Source organism: Megalops cyprinoides, chromosome 1 (genome assembly GCF_013368585.1).
Source record: "Megalops cyprinoides isolate fMegCyp1 chromosome 1, fMegCyp1.pri, whole genome shotgun sequence".
Lineage (NCBI taxonomy): Eukaryota > Metazoa > Chordata > Actinopteri > Elopiformes > Megalopidae > Megalops > Megalops cyprinoides.
The window spans coordinates 67,832,008-67,847,164 of NC_050583.1; the positions used below are offsets into that span (position 1 = coordinate 67,832,008).

General features: G+C 41.8%; 1 protein-coding gene across 1 annotated transcript; it reads right to left on the bottom strand.

The window, feature by feature from the left end:
• Positions 1–222: 222 nt before the first annotated feature.
• pex6 (peroxisomal biogenesis factor 6) lies at positions 223–14,401 on the bottom strand. The gene is made up of 17 exons (XM_036550315.1): positions 13,154–14,401; positions 12,171–12,340; positions 11,999–12,082; positions 11,646–11,757; positions 10,853–10,989; positions 10,434–10,545; positions 10,043–10,245; positions 9,434–9,620; positions 8,843–8,919; positions 7,579–7,711; positions 6,716–6,921; positions 6,226–6,287; positions 5,863–5,971; positions 5,403–5,519; positions 5,136–5,213; positions 3,913–4,052; positions 223–1,436 (listed from the first exon to the last, which is right to left on the bottom strand). The coding sequence occupies exons 1-17, from the start codon at positions 14,378–14,380 to the stop codon at positions 1,300–1,302; spliced, it is 3,291 nt and encodes a 1,096-aa protein (XP_036406208.1). The 5' UTR covers positions 14,381–14,401; the 3' UTR covers positions 223–1,299.
• Between the last annotated feature and the right edge of the window lie 756 nt (positions 14,402–15,157).

The following is a 15,157-nucleotide window of genomic DNA, read 5'->3' on the forward strand; positions in this document are numbered from 1 at the left end:
TAGACATGTGAGGTCATCGCAAGTGTTTTTATTAAATTTATAACTTCGCTCTGCATTTACTACATACACATTTGCAAAACCTGAACAAACCAAGATAAGGCTAATTTTGATCAACCCACAATTAAATAATGTTGGGCCATAGAAAAGTTATTTTTAAGATATCAGCATGTCATTCACGATAACGTCGCATAATTTAAACAAATAAATGTATTATTTGGATTTGTATCACTGAGCATGACTCAGAAATAAGTTTCCTTTATGGTAGGCTGAAAAAGATATAAAAAAAAATTAAACAAAAAATCTCTGCATCCAAAAATTATCCTAAATAGAAATAGGGTTTTAGTGTTTTTACCTGACAATCTGATTGAAATTCCTTGAAATCTGCCTTAAGTCAAGTCCATTTACCGTCTCTTGTACCAACGCAGTGAGTGTTAATCCAAAGTGCTAGTTACTCCTTCTTTTAAAGATCAGAGCTCACAGCTGAAAAATATATTCACTAAATCCCAATGTACTGTTGTGTAATGATAGACATTAAATAGTAGCCATTTTTTCTTCATATTACGCATTAATATTTCCATGTAATATAACTGCATAGCACATGTGGCACATCAGTTTAGCAGCTGTTCTCGTAAATTACCAGTCGTTTGTGGACAAACTTCATTTTTCTAAAATCTGAGTAGGTCTGACACAGTTAACAGTTTTCCAAAAATATCACAGATAAAATAGCTCATATGGAATAATTGTTTAAAGATCAGTCAATGTGTTCATTTTTTTAAGGTTGAGATCTGTTTGTATATATCTGGTGAATATGTCAACAGGTTTAGGGATAAGATTTTTTTTTTCTATTCACTGTTTTGTAATTCATTTGATTTTCTTATATATGATCTTCTGTCTGGGGCAGGGTATACAACGGCAGACACCAGTGACCTTCACATTTATGAATATCACTTTTTTTCTGTTGAGTAAAAGATGCCGTTTTTGTTGTACCTCATGGGTGTGAAATACCTTTTTTGCTTGTATTGCACATGGTACTTTTCAGAAAAATTAGGAATGCTTACCACTGACGCCCTCCAGGATTAATTTCAGTTTCTGTTTCTACTGAGCCCCCAAAATATAACAAAGGAAAACAAAACGCACAGGGGGCCAGATATTGTCAGAGCCAACAGTCTTGGTTTATAGAATTGGCCAGAGATTCTGACTCTGGTGAAACTAGTGCATGAGGATGCACTGTAGACTGGCCCGCGCTTGGCCATCTTAGTAAAAGGATGTGTTTTGACCCCAGCACCACTATGGGTGTTGCTACTTTGCGGTGAATTTTTGCTGGATGAGTTTGTACTTCACAAGGTCTTGGTCCGACACGGATGGCCGCAGTCTCTCAAGCGCCTGCCCAAAGTCCTCTGCTGACAGTGTGAGAGGGGAATCCTCTGTATCCAAACCTGAGAGAGACAGGGACAAAATAGCTGGTGAAGTAAATTCCTTACCGTTTTCTCTCCTTTACAGGGCAGCCATTTCCTACACATGTTGTAACTGAGCAGGGACTGCCCACTTGTCTGAGTGATACATGGTGCCTTTGGTCCTATGGTTGCTGCTCCTACTGCTTTAGCGGTTTAGCTGACCTTGGCAAAGCTCTTTGTGGTCCTCACCACAAACCCCAAACCCCAGTGCAAGTACCACTCACAGGCCCTATTGTAAACCCTACATGAGTTTACTCTCATGTTTGTCAGATCATCCAGACAAGAGGTTTTAAGACTAACAAGATCCTATTAGCTAACAGTACTATCAGCTATTCATTACACTGTGCATGCACTGTAAGAAATATACACTGATACAGTGCATTTTTGCCTAGTCATGGCACATCTTTTGCATGAAATTAGAAAAGTGGATAACTAAAGCAATAACATTTCAAATACTTCCCCAGGTACTCTGGCATTCCCTCACACTATTTCAACTAGCTACTAATATACAACTAGCAAGAGGGAAAAGCCCTCTTTACAAAGGTCATTCAAGGTAATGCATAGATATCTAAAGCATTATAAGTAAATTTATTTATTTATATTTATTGATTAATGAGCAGAGAAGCAAGCCCTAGTAGGTGTGTGACAGAGTGGTGTGGTAGATCAAATTAAAGGCCATCTAAGAGCTGACCAGGCAGCTGTGAGTGTAGCAGTAGCTTTTCTTAAATGAAAGATGTCACAGCAATGTCTGAGCTGATGTTTTCCTGTAGAGGTCTTCAATCTTTCTGAATGAGCGGTGGCCTTTTACTAAACTGATGAAGGACAGAGGTGAGGATGGCAATGTTTAAGGGACTTCAGAGTTCTCAGCTCTTAAATTTGAGGACACACTGATGATATTCAGCTAATGACTACATCATAGAAGTAATGAAGGGCAATGGGAAACAGAGGAAGAATATGACAGACTGAGATATCTCCAAAATGAGGCATAGCAAGGAATTTATAGGACACTGAAGAAATAACAGAGGGTGATTTTTTCCCCAAGACTATACTTTCCCAACGTTGTGAAGTGAAACGAGCTGAATGTTTGTATTCTCCAGTCCATCACTGAGAAAGATTTTATTTCCCCTTTAGAATTTATTTTGAGCAAATCTTCAAAAGTGCTAATATTTACACAAGCTTTGATCTGAGAATGTTTTTTTTTGTTTATTTCATTTAATGTCAATTTGTTCCATCTGTAAGAGTTCTGCCAGGTTTCCCAAGGTATGGAAAATGTAAATACCATGTGCTGTTCAATTGTATGCAATTCATTTTACGTTCAGGAAATGTCTCTCACAGCCATTTTAAATCCAACCGAGCGAGTAAGATGTGAAATTCATCAAGGAGTTCACCAGTGAGTCATAAAGCTAGATTCACCATGAGATTTGCTGACTCTTTGATACTATAAGTAATGTGGTGGGGGACCACATTAGTCAAATTAGATGAGCCAGGGTATATAATCCGTAGAGTCATTCACAGGGAAAAAGGAGATTGACAGTACAATTTGAATTTGGATAAATACGTGCTGTGTCAAGAAAAAAGAACAACAAACTATACTGAAACAATGTTCTAAGATGCTGTTTTTGCCTATCATTCACTGCTTTGTCTTTAAACTTCACTATGGCATTTTAAGTCAAAACATAATTTTAAGGATTTAAGTACTGTCAGGTGAAACAAAATCTGTAACTTTTTAAAATTATTTTCATTTTGATGCCTTTATTTCCTTATGCCCAACAAGTGGATTATAACTATCATTTACTATGTATATCTAATTAGAAATTGAAGCTTTGATCTAGAAGATGATTTTATGTTTTCTGGAAATCCAACCTAATCTAGGTAAACTGTTCAGTTGGATGTACTTAGCACATGCCCAGTCAACTATCCTTTCGGGAAAGGTACTGTATACAAATGCTTACTATGTACATCAGAACAATTTTCCTAGATTTGCATTTCTCATACAACCAACCTTTTTGACCACAAATGTTATTTTGGAGATAGAGAAGTTTCATGCAGCACACATGAAACAGGTTCACCAAGTAGAGTGAAGCCAAAAAGAACTTTTTGTCTCATCCACTGTTTGAAAGTTTCTGTTTTAACATTGAGACAATGGTCCATGTTCATAATTACACATTTGTGCAGCATATTGTGAAAACTGAGAGAATTGCTGATTTTAACACTGCTAGCATATGATAAGGGTTTTCCTCACATACAATGACACAATTATCATTTTACTACGGTTTTATGACACTAAAGACTCAGTGCTGATGATCAGCAAACATGAATGTGGGTCAAGGTAAGAAGAGTTTGAATCCCAGCATGCAATTCAAGGGCTTTTGTTTAAGTGATTCTCAACAATGGAGTTAATAAGACTTCAGAGGCAGCATGACAGGGGGCCTCAAGAAGCTTGAAGCAAGGCACAGACCTTCGGTGACGAGGGCGATTTTCCGCTTGATGGCCGATGTCATGGCATCAGAGCACAGGGCGTACATGTCAGCCCCCGTCAACTGAGGGGGACAGCGTTCGGCAATGTTGGGGAGGCTTACGCTTGGGTCCACCTTGAAGCTGCGAAGAGGAGCGCAAAGAGAAAGAGAGAGAGAGAGAGAGAGAGACAAAAAGAGAGAAAGAGAAACCAGGTGTTTATGCGTCTAACACAGACAGTCAGGATCGGCTGTTCTGACAGTCCCAGTCTGAGGACTGACCAGGGCCTTAACACTGAGGGAACGGAATTGGGACGAGGCTGGATGTCAATGAAGCTGATGGAACTCCAACTGAAGTGGAAAACGTTAACGAATAAGAACTCATTTTCCAGAAGAGGGAAACTGATCTGGCTGCATGTGGTGTCAAAGAGAATGAAAGACCTGAAAAGAAAAAGACTAGAGATGTACAAATGAAGGAGTAGGAGGAATAAGTGAAAAAAGGTGTTCAGGGAAAGAAAGAGCCTGGATTTTGACAAGTGGTATGAGGAGAGATATGATGCTGTAATACTCTGCATTATGTAAATTCACAGCTGCAATTTAAAGCAATGATATCTCAAAGACTGTGTAGAGTGAATGATATTGTAATCCGCAATCCTCTGTATTTTTTTTTCTTTTCATTCTAGAGCATTATTTCTTTAAGTCTAGCAATAAAGAGTGCAAATATACTGTAGCGTATTGTGTGGTTAGATGGGACCAAAGGAATGGCCTTACCAATCATTCAGAACTGTAAAATTATCTGCTGCCTCTGAGACACAGAATTTCGATAAATGAAACAAGCATTTTAAAACTAAAACATTTGTGGTTGGTGTTTTATCACACTTTACACAGCATTCATGAAAATTATTAAGAGTTAAAAAGATTTAGAAATTGACTATTTCTAATACAGGTCACAAGGGCCTCAATCACTAAAGTTATGAAACCAATGTAATTATGGAAACGATTTTCTGTTCTGCAAAAAAGTAGGTGTAAGACAAAGTGTGCAGAGCCCAGGGCTCAACATTGATTTTTCAGCAATAACTGCAACCAAATTCACTTTACAATACAAAGCCTTGTAGGAATTATGCTTGATTATGTCAAAGAAGCCCTTTTATTAGCATTTATTTAATCTTAAAATGCTTGTTTGAGGTCTAATATTTTCCAATTTCTGACAGTGAATTCTAATACCTACTTTCTGACAATGGCCTTTAGGACGTGAAGCTGAGACTCCTTGTCTTCACTGATCCCAACATAGACCAGCTTGTCAAACCTGTTGATAGAGACAAGAAAACAACCTTGAAATTTGGTGATGAGTGGCACACCATATGACTGTTAAGTTTCAACGACTGATCTTCTGAGAGCAGGTTTACCATTTGGATGATAAAGAAATATCAAACATACAGTACAGGCACTGAAGATGACAACACTCCATATTTCTGATTAGTAGCTCTGGACCTACCTGCCAGGCCTGAGCAGTGATTGGTCAAGCAGGTCTGGGCGGTTGGTTGCTCCAATCACAAACACATCCCCTGTTGAGTGCAGCCCATCCAGTTCAGCAAGGAGCTGTGACACCACCCTTTATTAAGAAGATCAGACATGTGTCAAAGTCTTCTTTACCCTACAACCTCAACTGTGGTTGGATACCTATTTTTATACTCCTTACATTCCATTTCTATTTTACTTCTACTACTCCAATCAGAAAGAAATTGAGGGGTGAGATCAACTGGCAATGCTGACAGAAGGTTTAAAATTATGTTTAACTTCATTTCCCATGAGTACCTCTGCAAAAATGGTGCACTTGGTTGTACCCTTTACTGGCGAGGATCACTTATGTGTCCGTGGTGTGTGTGTGTGTGTGTGTGTGTGCGCATGCGCGTATTGTTAGAGTTACTGTCTGTCAGAACACGACCCACACCCACCGGTCCATCACTCCCCCCGAGTCCCCACTGCGGCCTCTGTTGGGGGCCAGGGAGTCCAGCTCATCAAAGAAGATTATACAAGGGGACGCGGCTCGAGCTTTGGAGAACACTGACAGAAACAAACAAGATTTACTCAATAATCGATTAATGTGTTCAGGCAACAGTGTGGAGAATGTAAGTCCTACTATATTACAGCCAACCTTGTTTAACCAAAGTTGCTTCTGTAAGAATCAAGCTGTAGAGATGGATAATATTTAAAATGTGATATATGTTAATCTATCTGGATATTCCACAATACAATGTACACAAAATCACGTACATCACGCCAACAAATAAAAAGCGGATTTTTTTTTAAAAGCTCACCCTCTCTGACATTTTCCTCACTTTGTCCCACATACATGTTGATGAGTTCTGGTCCTTTTACACTAAATCAAGACAAGACAAATTCAATCAACCAAGGACATTTGTACCCATACAGTGTCCTCCGCAATGAACTGCCATAGAGGAGCCTCAGAGTTGACTACAGGCAAACACATGTTCACTATAAAAGACAGCAGTCTGACCAAAGAAACTGAGACTTTCGTAATATTAGAGCAAAGGGGATCTTATCTTGTTCTTAAACAGAAATTTAATTGAAACACCATAAATGTAACAATTTCATACAAATTACACCTAAAATAAAAGTCTCACTATCCTTTCAACTGAGATGTGCGGCACCTCCAGACATACAAATTTTGTTCTACGTTCAATTTTATGTGGTTTATCCAACAGGCAGCAGGCCTGGGATAGAGATGCACCAATGTGAAGGACTATGGCAGCCTCTCTCACTGGAGCTCTGCTGCAGTCAGGTTACCTGAGGAAAGTCATGGCACATTCAGTGGCCACAGCCTTAGCTAAAAGGGTCTTTCCAGTCCCGGGGGGGCCGTAGAGCAGCAGGCCAAAGCGCCGGAGCCCCAGGGACACCAGCTCTGGGTGCTCCAGGGGAAGCTGGATCGTGTCTAGGATCTCCTTCTTCACATGCTGCAGGCCGCCCACGTCCTGCCACTTAACTGTGGGAATCTGCAATGGGACACACAAAAAAACAACACTACCTTTGGTTCAATGAAGGGCATTAACATACCACACTATACAAAGCATGGATCTGAGTGATCCACCAAGCATACACACAAAATTAACTGCTTGCTTGGCAGACTTTCCCGCCACATCCAGGAAAAGCGAAATGCAATACATTACAATTATTCTCCTTCCGTGCATGGTTTCGCTTATTGCCATCATCTTTTAATATGTATTCAATTCCTTTTAAAATGTATTCAATTCCTTACATACTAACTATTTTTTACTTAAATGTGTGTAATGTAAGAAAGTAGTTCAGCTGAATTGTGTAGAACAAACACAACATTTGGCCTGAGCACCCACAGATCACATCTTGCATTTTTAGAACGATGCTCCTGAAGTTTCATTACCGGTGAGATGACACCTCTGCAGGCTTCCATTCCAGAGAGGCGACAACAGTAACATGTAACTGAGGTGTATTCAAATAAATGAATTTCTTATGCTGCACTGAGATATTGCGTTGCAAAATATTGTTGTTTTCACATTGTCTTATTTCAATCCTGTAATATCTACGCCAGTGAAAGAACGGCCACATGGTGATGGGCTGTCTCTTTCAGGAGGTGATCCTATCAGACAGCACACAGGCACAGGTTCATACAGCACCTTGGGTGCTCCAATAGCCTGGGAGTGGGCCTTCTGCAGCTGCTCCACAGCGCTGGCGAAGTCCTCCGCCAGAATGGACACTCCTGAGGCTCTCAGGTCTCGCTCGTCCTGGGGACTCGCCCCTCCCGGGAAACTGCACAGTAACAGGCAACAGAAGCCGATCCCAGAGTGTCCACCAGCCCAAGAGCAACAACAGGTCGCTTTACACTTAGTCTGATCCGTGTCAGTCCAGCTCACAAGCGAGAAAGCAAAAACCACACTACCCCACTGATATTAAACCACATTGAAGCAGCACAGCGCTAGTGCCACATCCCGAGGATGCCGGGTATCGGTTGACCAGTCTGACACAGAGGCACAATCTCATTGTCCAACAATATTACTACAGAGATTGCAACAGAGACTCATTTTTACAGCAGTACTGCCACAGACAGTGCACGGACAGACAATCTGGACAAAACCAGAGATATGACATCTCAGAAAAGAGCCAGGCCCAGGGAAACGTGTACCAATTCAGCCTGTGAACCATACTAGAACACTGTACTAGCTATACCTACCGTGGACTACCACTATACCCTAAGGGACAATGGGTAAACCAATAAACGCATGAAAAATGATTAATAAGTTGTATGTGCAAACACATAGTAGATATGAGTGTGGGTATATGCATGTGTACACATGTACATGTTCATCTATGGATACGTGAATGTACATTATTACAAGTATCACAACGCAGTATATAATTGTCACTGCCATCGTTATTTATGTTTGTAACTTGTTCTTCTATACTCAATATAGTCATAATCATTATTTCTGTACTGTCATTCAATCTTGACCATTGTGCTGCTTTTTATATTACTTTGAATGAGGAACTTAAAGTATTTGCATTTCTTCAGTTCTAGTATTTCTCACAATTTTGTTTTATGTTCATTTCAGTGACTAAGTCATGATGTGTAAGATTTGAAAAAAAAATGCAGTACATACTTAAATTTGTCACATACTAAAGGAATGATTGTGTTAAATTTGTCAAAGGTAAGGACAATTCACCACAGTGGTAAAACTATATGCCCATTGAGCTGCTAAACAGGTATTTGATGATTTTCCTTCATCTAATAGATTCCATCTTCCTGTTATTTCAAATTAGTGTATAAGCACAAGAAACCAGGCTAAAAATTTTAGTTACCATTCAAATTGTTTTCCATTCAACACCATGTTTTCTTTTTGTCTTCCAGGTGTGTGGATTGTAAGAGCACAATAACCAACTCACCAAGAATTTAAAAGCCTTCGGTGGGCAGCTTTACCGGCGCACGTCATCAACGCACAGAAGTCACCCAACAGAAACCCCTGAGAGAGAGAGCGAGAGAGAGAGAGAGAGAGAGAGAGAGCGAGAGAGAGAGCGAGAGAGAGAAGGAGAGTGCAAATACTCATATAACAACATTAACAAGTTTTAAATCCTTGCAAACAATACCCAAAACATGAAGCACATCTGAACAGCTCATTGTTATGTATATCACTTACACATAGCTATCATATACAGCATGTGGTTGATGGTACTAGAATGTTAAAAAAAAGACACAGGGGGCCAAAGCATGTGATTTCTTCTAGGAATAAATGTAAATGTCATAAATGTAATGTGCACTCATGTAAGAAAACTTCTACATTCTCTGTGACTTCTACCTAGCTCATGCAAATGCTGCTGGAGCATTGCTTTGACATTGCACGAACATTACATTAGGGTGCATCCCTTTGAGCTGAGTGGTGCGGTGCAGTGCTTGGGAAAAATTCTGCGGCTTGAGCAGACCATAATCTCGACTACTGCAGACACCGTGGTGGGGCAGAGATGGGCCGTGCTCCTCACCGCTGTCTGCTTGGCCATCTTCCCCAGGTTAACATCCTTCCCCAGGGGCATCCCTGCGCTCAGGCTGACCAGCATGGCACGCCTCTGCTCCTCCGTGTGGCTCTCCAGTTCCACCTGGTGGACGAACGCTGCCGTCACATCCGGCGACAGCTTGTGCGCGTTGCACACCGTGCCAACCACAACGACACTGCAAGCAGGGGAGAGGAGAGGTAACAGTTATGAGACAGACATAGCACAAAACTAGCTGTTGCTTTAGGGGCCAAAACCAGTTTCTCCCACCGCTCACAAAGAAAGTGATCATGTTAACACAAAGTGAAAGTTATAATTTTCAATAAGAAGGAAAGTTAAAAAAAAAAAAAAAGCACTGCTCTAGGTGATCAAGATGCACTGAACAAATCAATGCAGAATCGAGTGTTATCTAAATGATCTTTGCAACATATTGGTCAATCTGATACATACACATGACAAAAAAAAACATGACATAGCTGCTTTTGATGTGAAAAGCAAAGAAATAAATGTGCGAAATGCGACCTGGCTTTCACCAATGGGCCACATACTGCTGGCTCTACTCATCCGTCACCGCCAGAGGTCAGAGCGGAGACGGTTCACCTGGCTGGGAGGCCGGCGATGAACCGGCAGAGAGCAGACAGCACCCTGGGCTCCTGGCTGGCTCCATCGTGCTGTTGCCCCAGTAGGTGCAGGTTGCTTAGCAACAGGATGCAGGGATGGTGCAGCCCAGCCTGGGAAAAGGCAGTCTGCATCCTCGCTTCGCAGGCCGCAGGCGTGTCTGCGCAGAGGGTGACGCAGTCCACCTGCATGGTGCAGATATCCGAGTCATGCAAGGCCTTGCAACAGCGGCTACAGATTGCTATTAACAAACTACTGCCCCTTCTTTGCAAAACACGTACTTATGAGGGGAACAGGACCGTTACGTATAAAGCCCTCAGTATAAAACACATGCAGCACTAATGTTAATGTGGGCCTGTGGATAGGAAGATACCTTCAGAAAGTGCAGATTTAATCTCCTGCACGCTGCCCTGACAGTTGTGACTTTGCCACTTCCGCTTGGTCCCGACAGCAGAACAGTGCACACGCCCATCAGCACAGCAAAGCTGTGCAGTAAGGGAGATCACAGCAAAGAGGCAACAGAGAAGGCACTGGTAAAGGGTACTAGTAGAAAAAAAAAAAAAAAATCAACAGAAAATGATATACCACTCACAAATGAACATTACACTCGTTTGTAAAACTGTTGCTACATACGGTTTATGAACAGTAAGGTTAAAAATTTAACAGATTTAACAGCTGTTTCAGGTTTCATCAAAAATAGCTTGTGGTTGTTTGTTGTAGTTCAATTGCAGTCAAAAAATACAGCACGAAACAGAACTCTGTCCAGCTTTTCTGTGCCAAAACTGAACTGACCCTCCATTCACGTAAGGCTGGATGACAGTGACGAGTTGCTCTACTGTATTTGAGAGTCCAGGGGGAGACAGGCTGGTCCAAAATGATGGCGTGTCACCCAAACAAGAATATGGGACAAAGCTGTTCATGGAGCCACCCTTAAAGGTGAGAAATAAAAGAATAGACAATTCTCACCACTACAGACCTAGCATAACATGTTTTAAGAATAAGGCAGTAATGTTGTAACACCATAATGATGTCACAATTATGCTATGGATTCCTCCTTGTTCAGTCTCAAATTTGTCCCTCTGTACACAACAGAAATTTCTGCTCAACAGCCATTATGTTCACCAACTGACTAGTTTGTACAATCACCATTATAAAAAGACCTCGCGTATGATGCAAAGCTATTGTCGATTCAGATATAGGTGACACTTATTAATTCACGGGATCGTGGATGTCAGATTCTACAAATCAAGGACGATTGCTGGGTAAAACTAACTAGCAAATGGCAGCACTGATAGTCCTTCAGAAAAGCCTTCTACACATCGACAGCAACTCAGAACCAAAAGTGTAACTTAGCATTTTACCAGTACTTTAAACAAACTTTTTTTTTAAAATCCTCACTCAATGTAAGATGACCACAGAAAGCCACACCTGTACTAATCTGCATCCCTACATTAGTTACGTTACACATAAGCTAGTGACATCCAAGAAAGCAACACAAAAAGATGCATGTACTGGCTGGGTATAAATACAGTCATACAATGAGCCAGTATGATTATTGTAACTTGATTTAATCCATATTCCTCACCATGTACAAAGAGGTATGGACTGTATCTGCCAAAAACCCTGATGGACTGATGCCTCCATTCTCTCCAGCGGTGCCACAGACATTCTTGACCTTAAAATACAGAACTGGCCACCTGCAAAAAGCAAAAATCTGTACAGAAGACAAAAGGCAACACCACATTTCCATCTAATGCCCTAAAAGGAAACCAGCACGAGGCTTTCACACAGACTGAATGTGTATACGCTCCAAGTCACACACAAATAACCACAGCTAGCCTTATTTTCCACTGTATGGCCACTGTAGTCATACCGTCTCTTCTACACGCAGTTACAGCAAAGGTCAAACTAATACGAGACGTTTGTGGAATAGGTTACCTCAAGAATCCGTCCGAGTTATTCTCCAAAAACTCAGCACGACCCTCTGTGGGAACGGCCAACACATCCCCCTGCTGCACCAGCCTGCAGTGATAAACAACACACAGCCGGGTCAGGGAACCTGCAGCATTCAATGTTCCCCCCCCACCCCCTTCTAAAAGCCTTCACTAACCTGGGTGTGCTGAAGTGCTCAGACAGGATGCTGTCAAAGGCCCCATGGGAACTGTAGTCCGGAGATATAATAGTTTGGATGTGGAGCTCTTTGGCAAACGGTGGCGACGCTGTGCGGGACCAGCTCTCTGACAGCTGTATGCCAGGGTGAGGCTGTGGGACATTGCACCTCTGAAAGGGTTCGAGGAAACAAAGAGAGCAATACAAACAAAACAATTAACAAAATCAGTGCAAAAAGCAAGATAAGCAGCAAAGCCTTGGTTTGGGAGGGGTGGTGGAGGGTGGAGGAAAGGGTTGATAGAGCTCGTGACAATGAGTGAGTGAGTTTATGTTCAAGTTCATTAAGCTTATGGTTCAAGTCACCTTCACTGGTTTGAGAACATTCTCACAACTAAGAATCAGAACTTTTCAGAGGAGACAATGGGGCACAAAACAACCCTAGAACCACACTGTCACAAAGCCCCACTCTAGGACAATGAAAAGGGAAAAGGAAGGGGCACAGAACTCATCATCACAAAGTGCAACCTATGTGGTACCACAGGTCCTTGCCTAAAAATAGACTTTTGTACTTGCTTTGCCCCTGCCATAAATAATTCTGTATATTTGTTAACGGGCCTCTCATGCACAATGGACCACCACATTTGGGAAATACACAAGTGTAGAGGCACCATTTCCATTTATTACTGACTTGCTTCATGCCAAGTACCTGCAACTACACTGAATGTACACACACGTTACTGTATTCCAAGGACCAATTACTCTCCAAAAAGTTAAATACAGAAATAAAAAAGAGTGGGACAACCACATTTGACGGCCGTATTCCTGACAGGACCAACAACGTGTACACACACATCATCATCATCATCATTTGGAGACAATGAAACCGAGAGAGTGCACGTAATACTAAGTTCATTCAATTGTAGATACAGGGTTGATCCCATTCCCCTGGATGTCTCACCTAAGCGTGGTGTTACTGCTGCTTACCTTTATTTTCATCACTCTGTTGGCAACGGGCACTATGTCTCCATTCGACAGGCTGAACCACAGAGCCGGGGAAACGAACCCCATGTTGTCTTGCAGATCCAAATCGGGAGACTTCACAAAATCGACCACGACGACTGAAGCGAGGTGGACGCATCCTCTGCTCTTAGATGCATCCTTACCAGAGGCTGGATCGCCAGCCCTCCCGGGAAACGGCGAGTGCTCTCCTCTTGCAGAGGTTTTCGTTTTGTCCGAGGCGACGCCTATCGCCGACAGTACAACCCATTCTTGGTTGAACAGCCCGAGTTTAAGAAGTAAATGCTTACTTACAAAAACGGATCCATCCACGTCTATCCCCGCTTCATGTTCTTCCTTTGGTTTAATCCTCCCTTGCCTTATCAGGCTGGCGACGTCAACAACTCTAACATCAAGCCTGCACTCCAATGCCTGAAGGAAGGCAGTGAAACCCGAATTCACCAATTGCTTGTTGTCTAACAAAGATCTGCCGCCCAGACTATCTGCGTAGTGCGCAAAATCTGAAGCGTACAATGAAGTTAAAGTTCTAGCGGTATATGCATTGTTTGACAACTCCATCGCGCCATGGTTCTGCGCCAGCTCCCTGCAATCCGTGACCGTCACACTCGTATTGACCGTAATGACCCCTTGTGTCACAGGTGTGCATTCCAACACAACCAAGTCAAACAGATGCTGGTGCACTTGTGCAATATCATCCCCGAAAAGCGGATGGTAGGGCAATAGCAGTACGTCGCCTTGCCTGGCAACAAGAGTTTGCTTTTGACAAGACGCCAGTATGAGCAGCCCATTAGAGAACTTATCCGAACTTGCCCACTTGAAGCTCTGCCTGCTCCGTGCACCTATCACAATTTTACTCAGACCTATAGGTGATATTAAACGCACGGTGCCCTCTGTGCCCATTTGAATGCTATAATGTCGGTGGAAAGTCTTGCTTGTGAACAGTTTCAAAGGCGCATTGCAGCTTTGGACTGGTCCGCACTCAGTTGTTTCTTCTTCGGTCGACAAATGGGCACAAAGTAACATATCCAACTTCGCACTAGACTGTCGTCTCCGGGTAGACAACAAAAGCACACACCTGTACTCACTACTGTTCGGAAATAAATTACTAAACTGATATTTAGAAACAACGACGTTCAGAGGGTTTAGTTGAGAGGGGAACGTCTCCAAGCAAAACAGTTCCACTTTGGCCGCCATATTGCCAAAAGCCGCATGCGCTGATAAACATAGGCTTTCGTGTGGAGTATCGAGCAATCAAACATGATACAATTCATAATACTGAACGTTAGAGGGCACTATACACCAAAAATTGGTCGAAATTTCTTGCACATCCTCTGTTAATTTATTTACAAATCACGAGGTGAATTAATTATGGACTCAATTAACTAAGTAGGGCTAGTGCTAGTTATCCCTATTTTCAGTCGATCTAAATATTTTATTTTTCAGCTTTACATACATAAAATATGAGCATCATCCTCAACAATGTTTATAATTGCCTGAATTATATTATTAATTATACGACGCTTCCGCAGCAGCAGCTTGTAAAGTTTTAAAGAAGAAGAAGTTTACAAGTTTCCTCAAACGTATTTGAAACTTACAATCCTTTGCTTTTGGCCTACGGCTCAGACGGCTGTGAGGCAAAGGGCCACGTCCAGAGCGGATTAAATGTAATCATAGACTGCAAATTTCTTTCAAAATCATCAGTAAGGACTGCCTACAGGCATCTGCTCTGAAACACAAAACACAAAGACTACAAAGACGATTATAATTATTAGAAATTATGAGACTACAAACAGACACCGAAGAGCTGAAGAAGACTTAGCTTGATGCGGTTTTAATAGATAATCCTGGTTCGGTCCTTTGAAACGCAACTAAAAACACATTAAGAAAAGTCAATCCAAACACAATGACTGCTTCCCATAAGAGAAGACTCTTCATATTTCCGCGCTACAGAGGTTTTAGTAGAGTAGTATT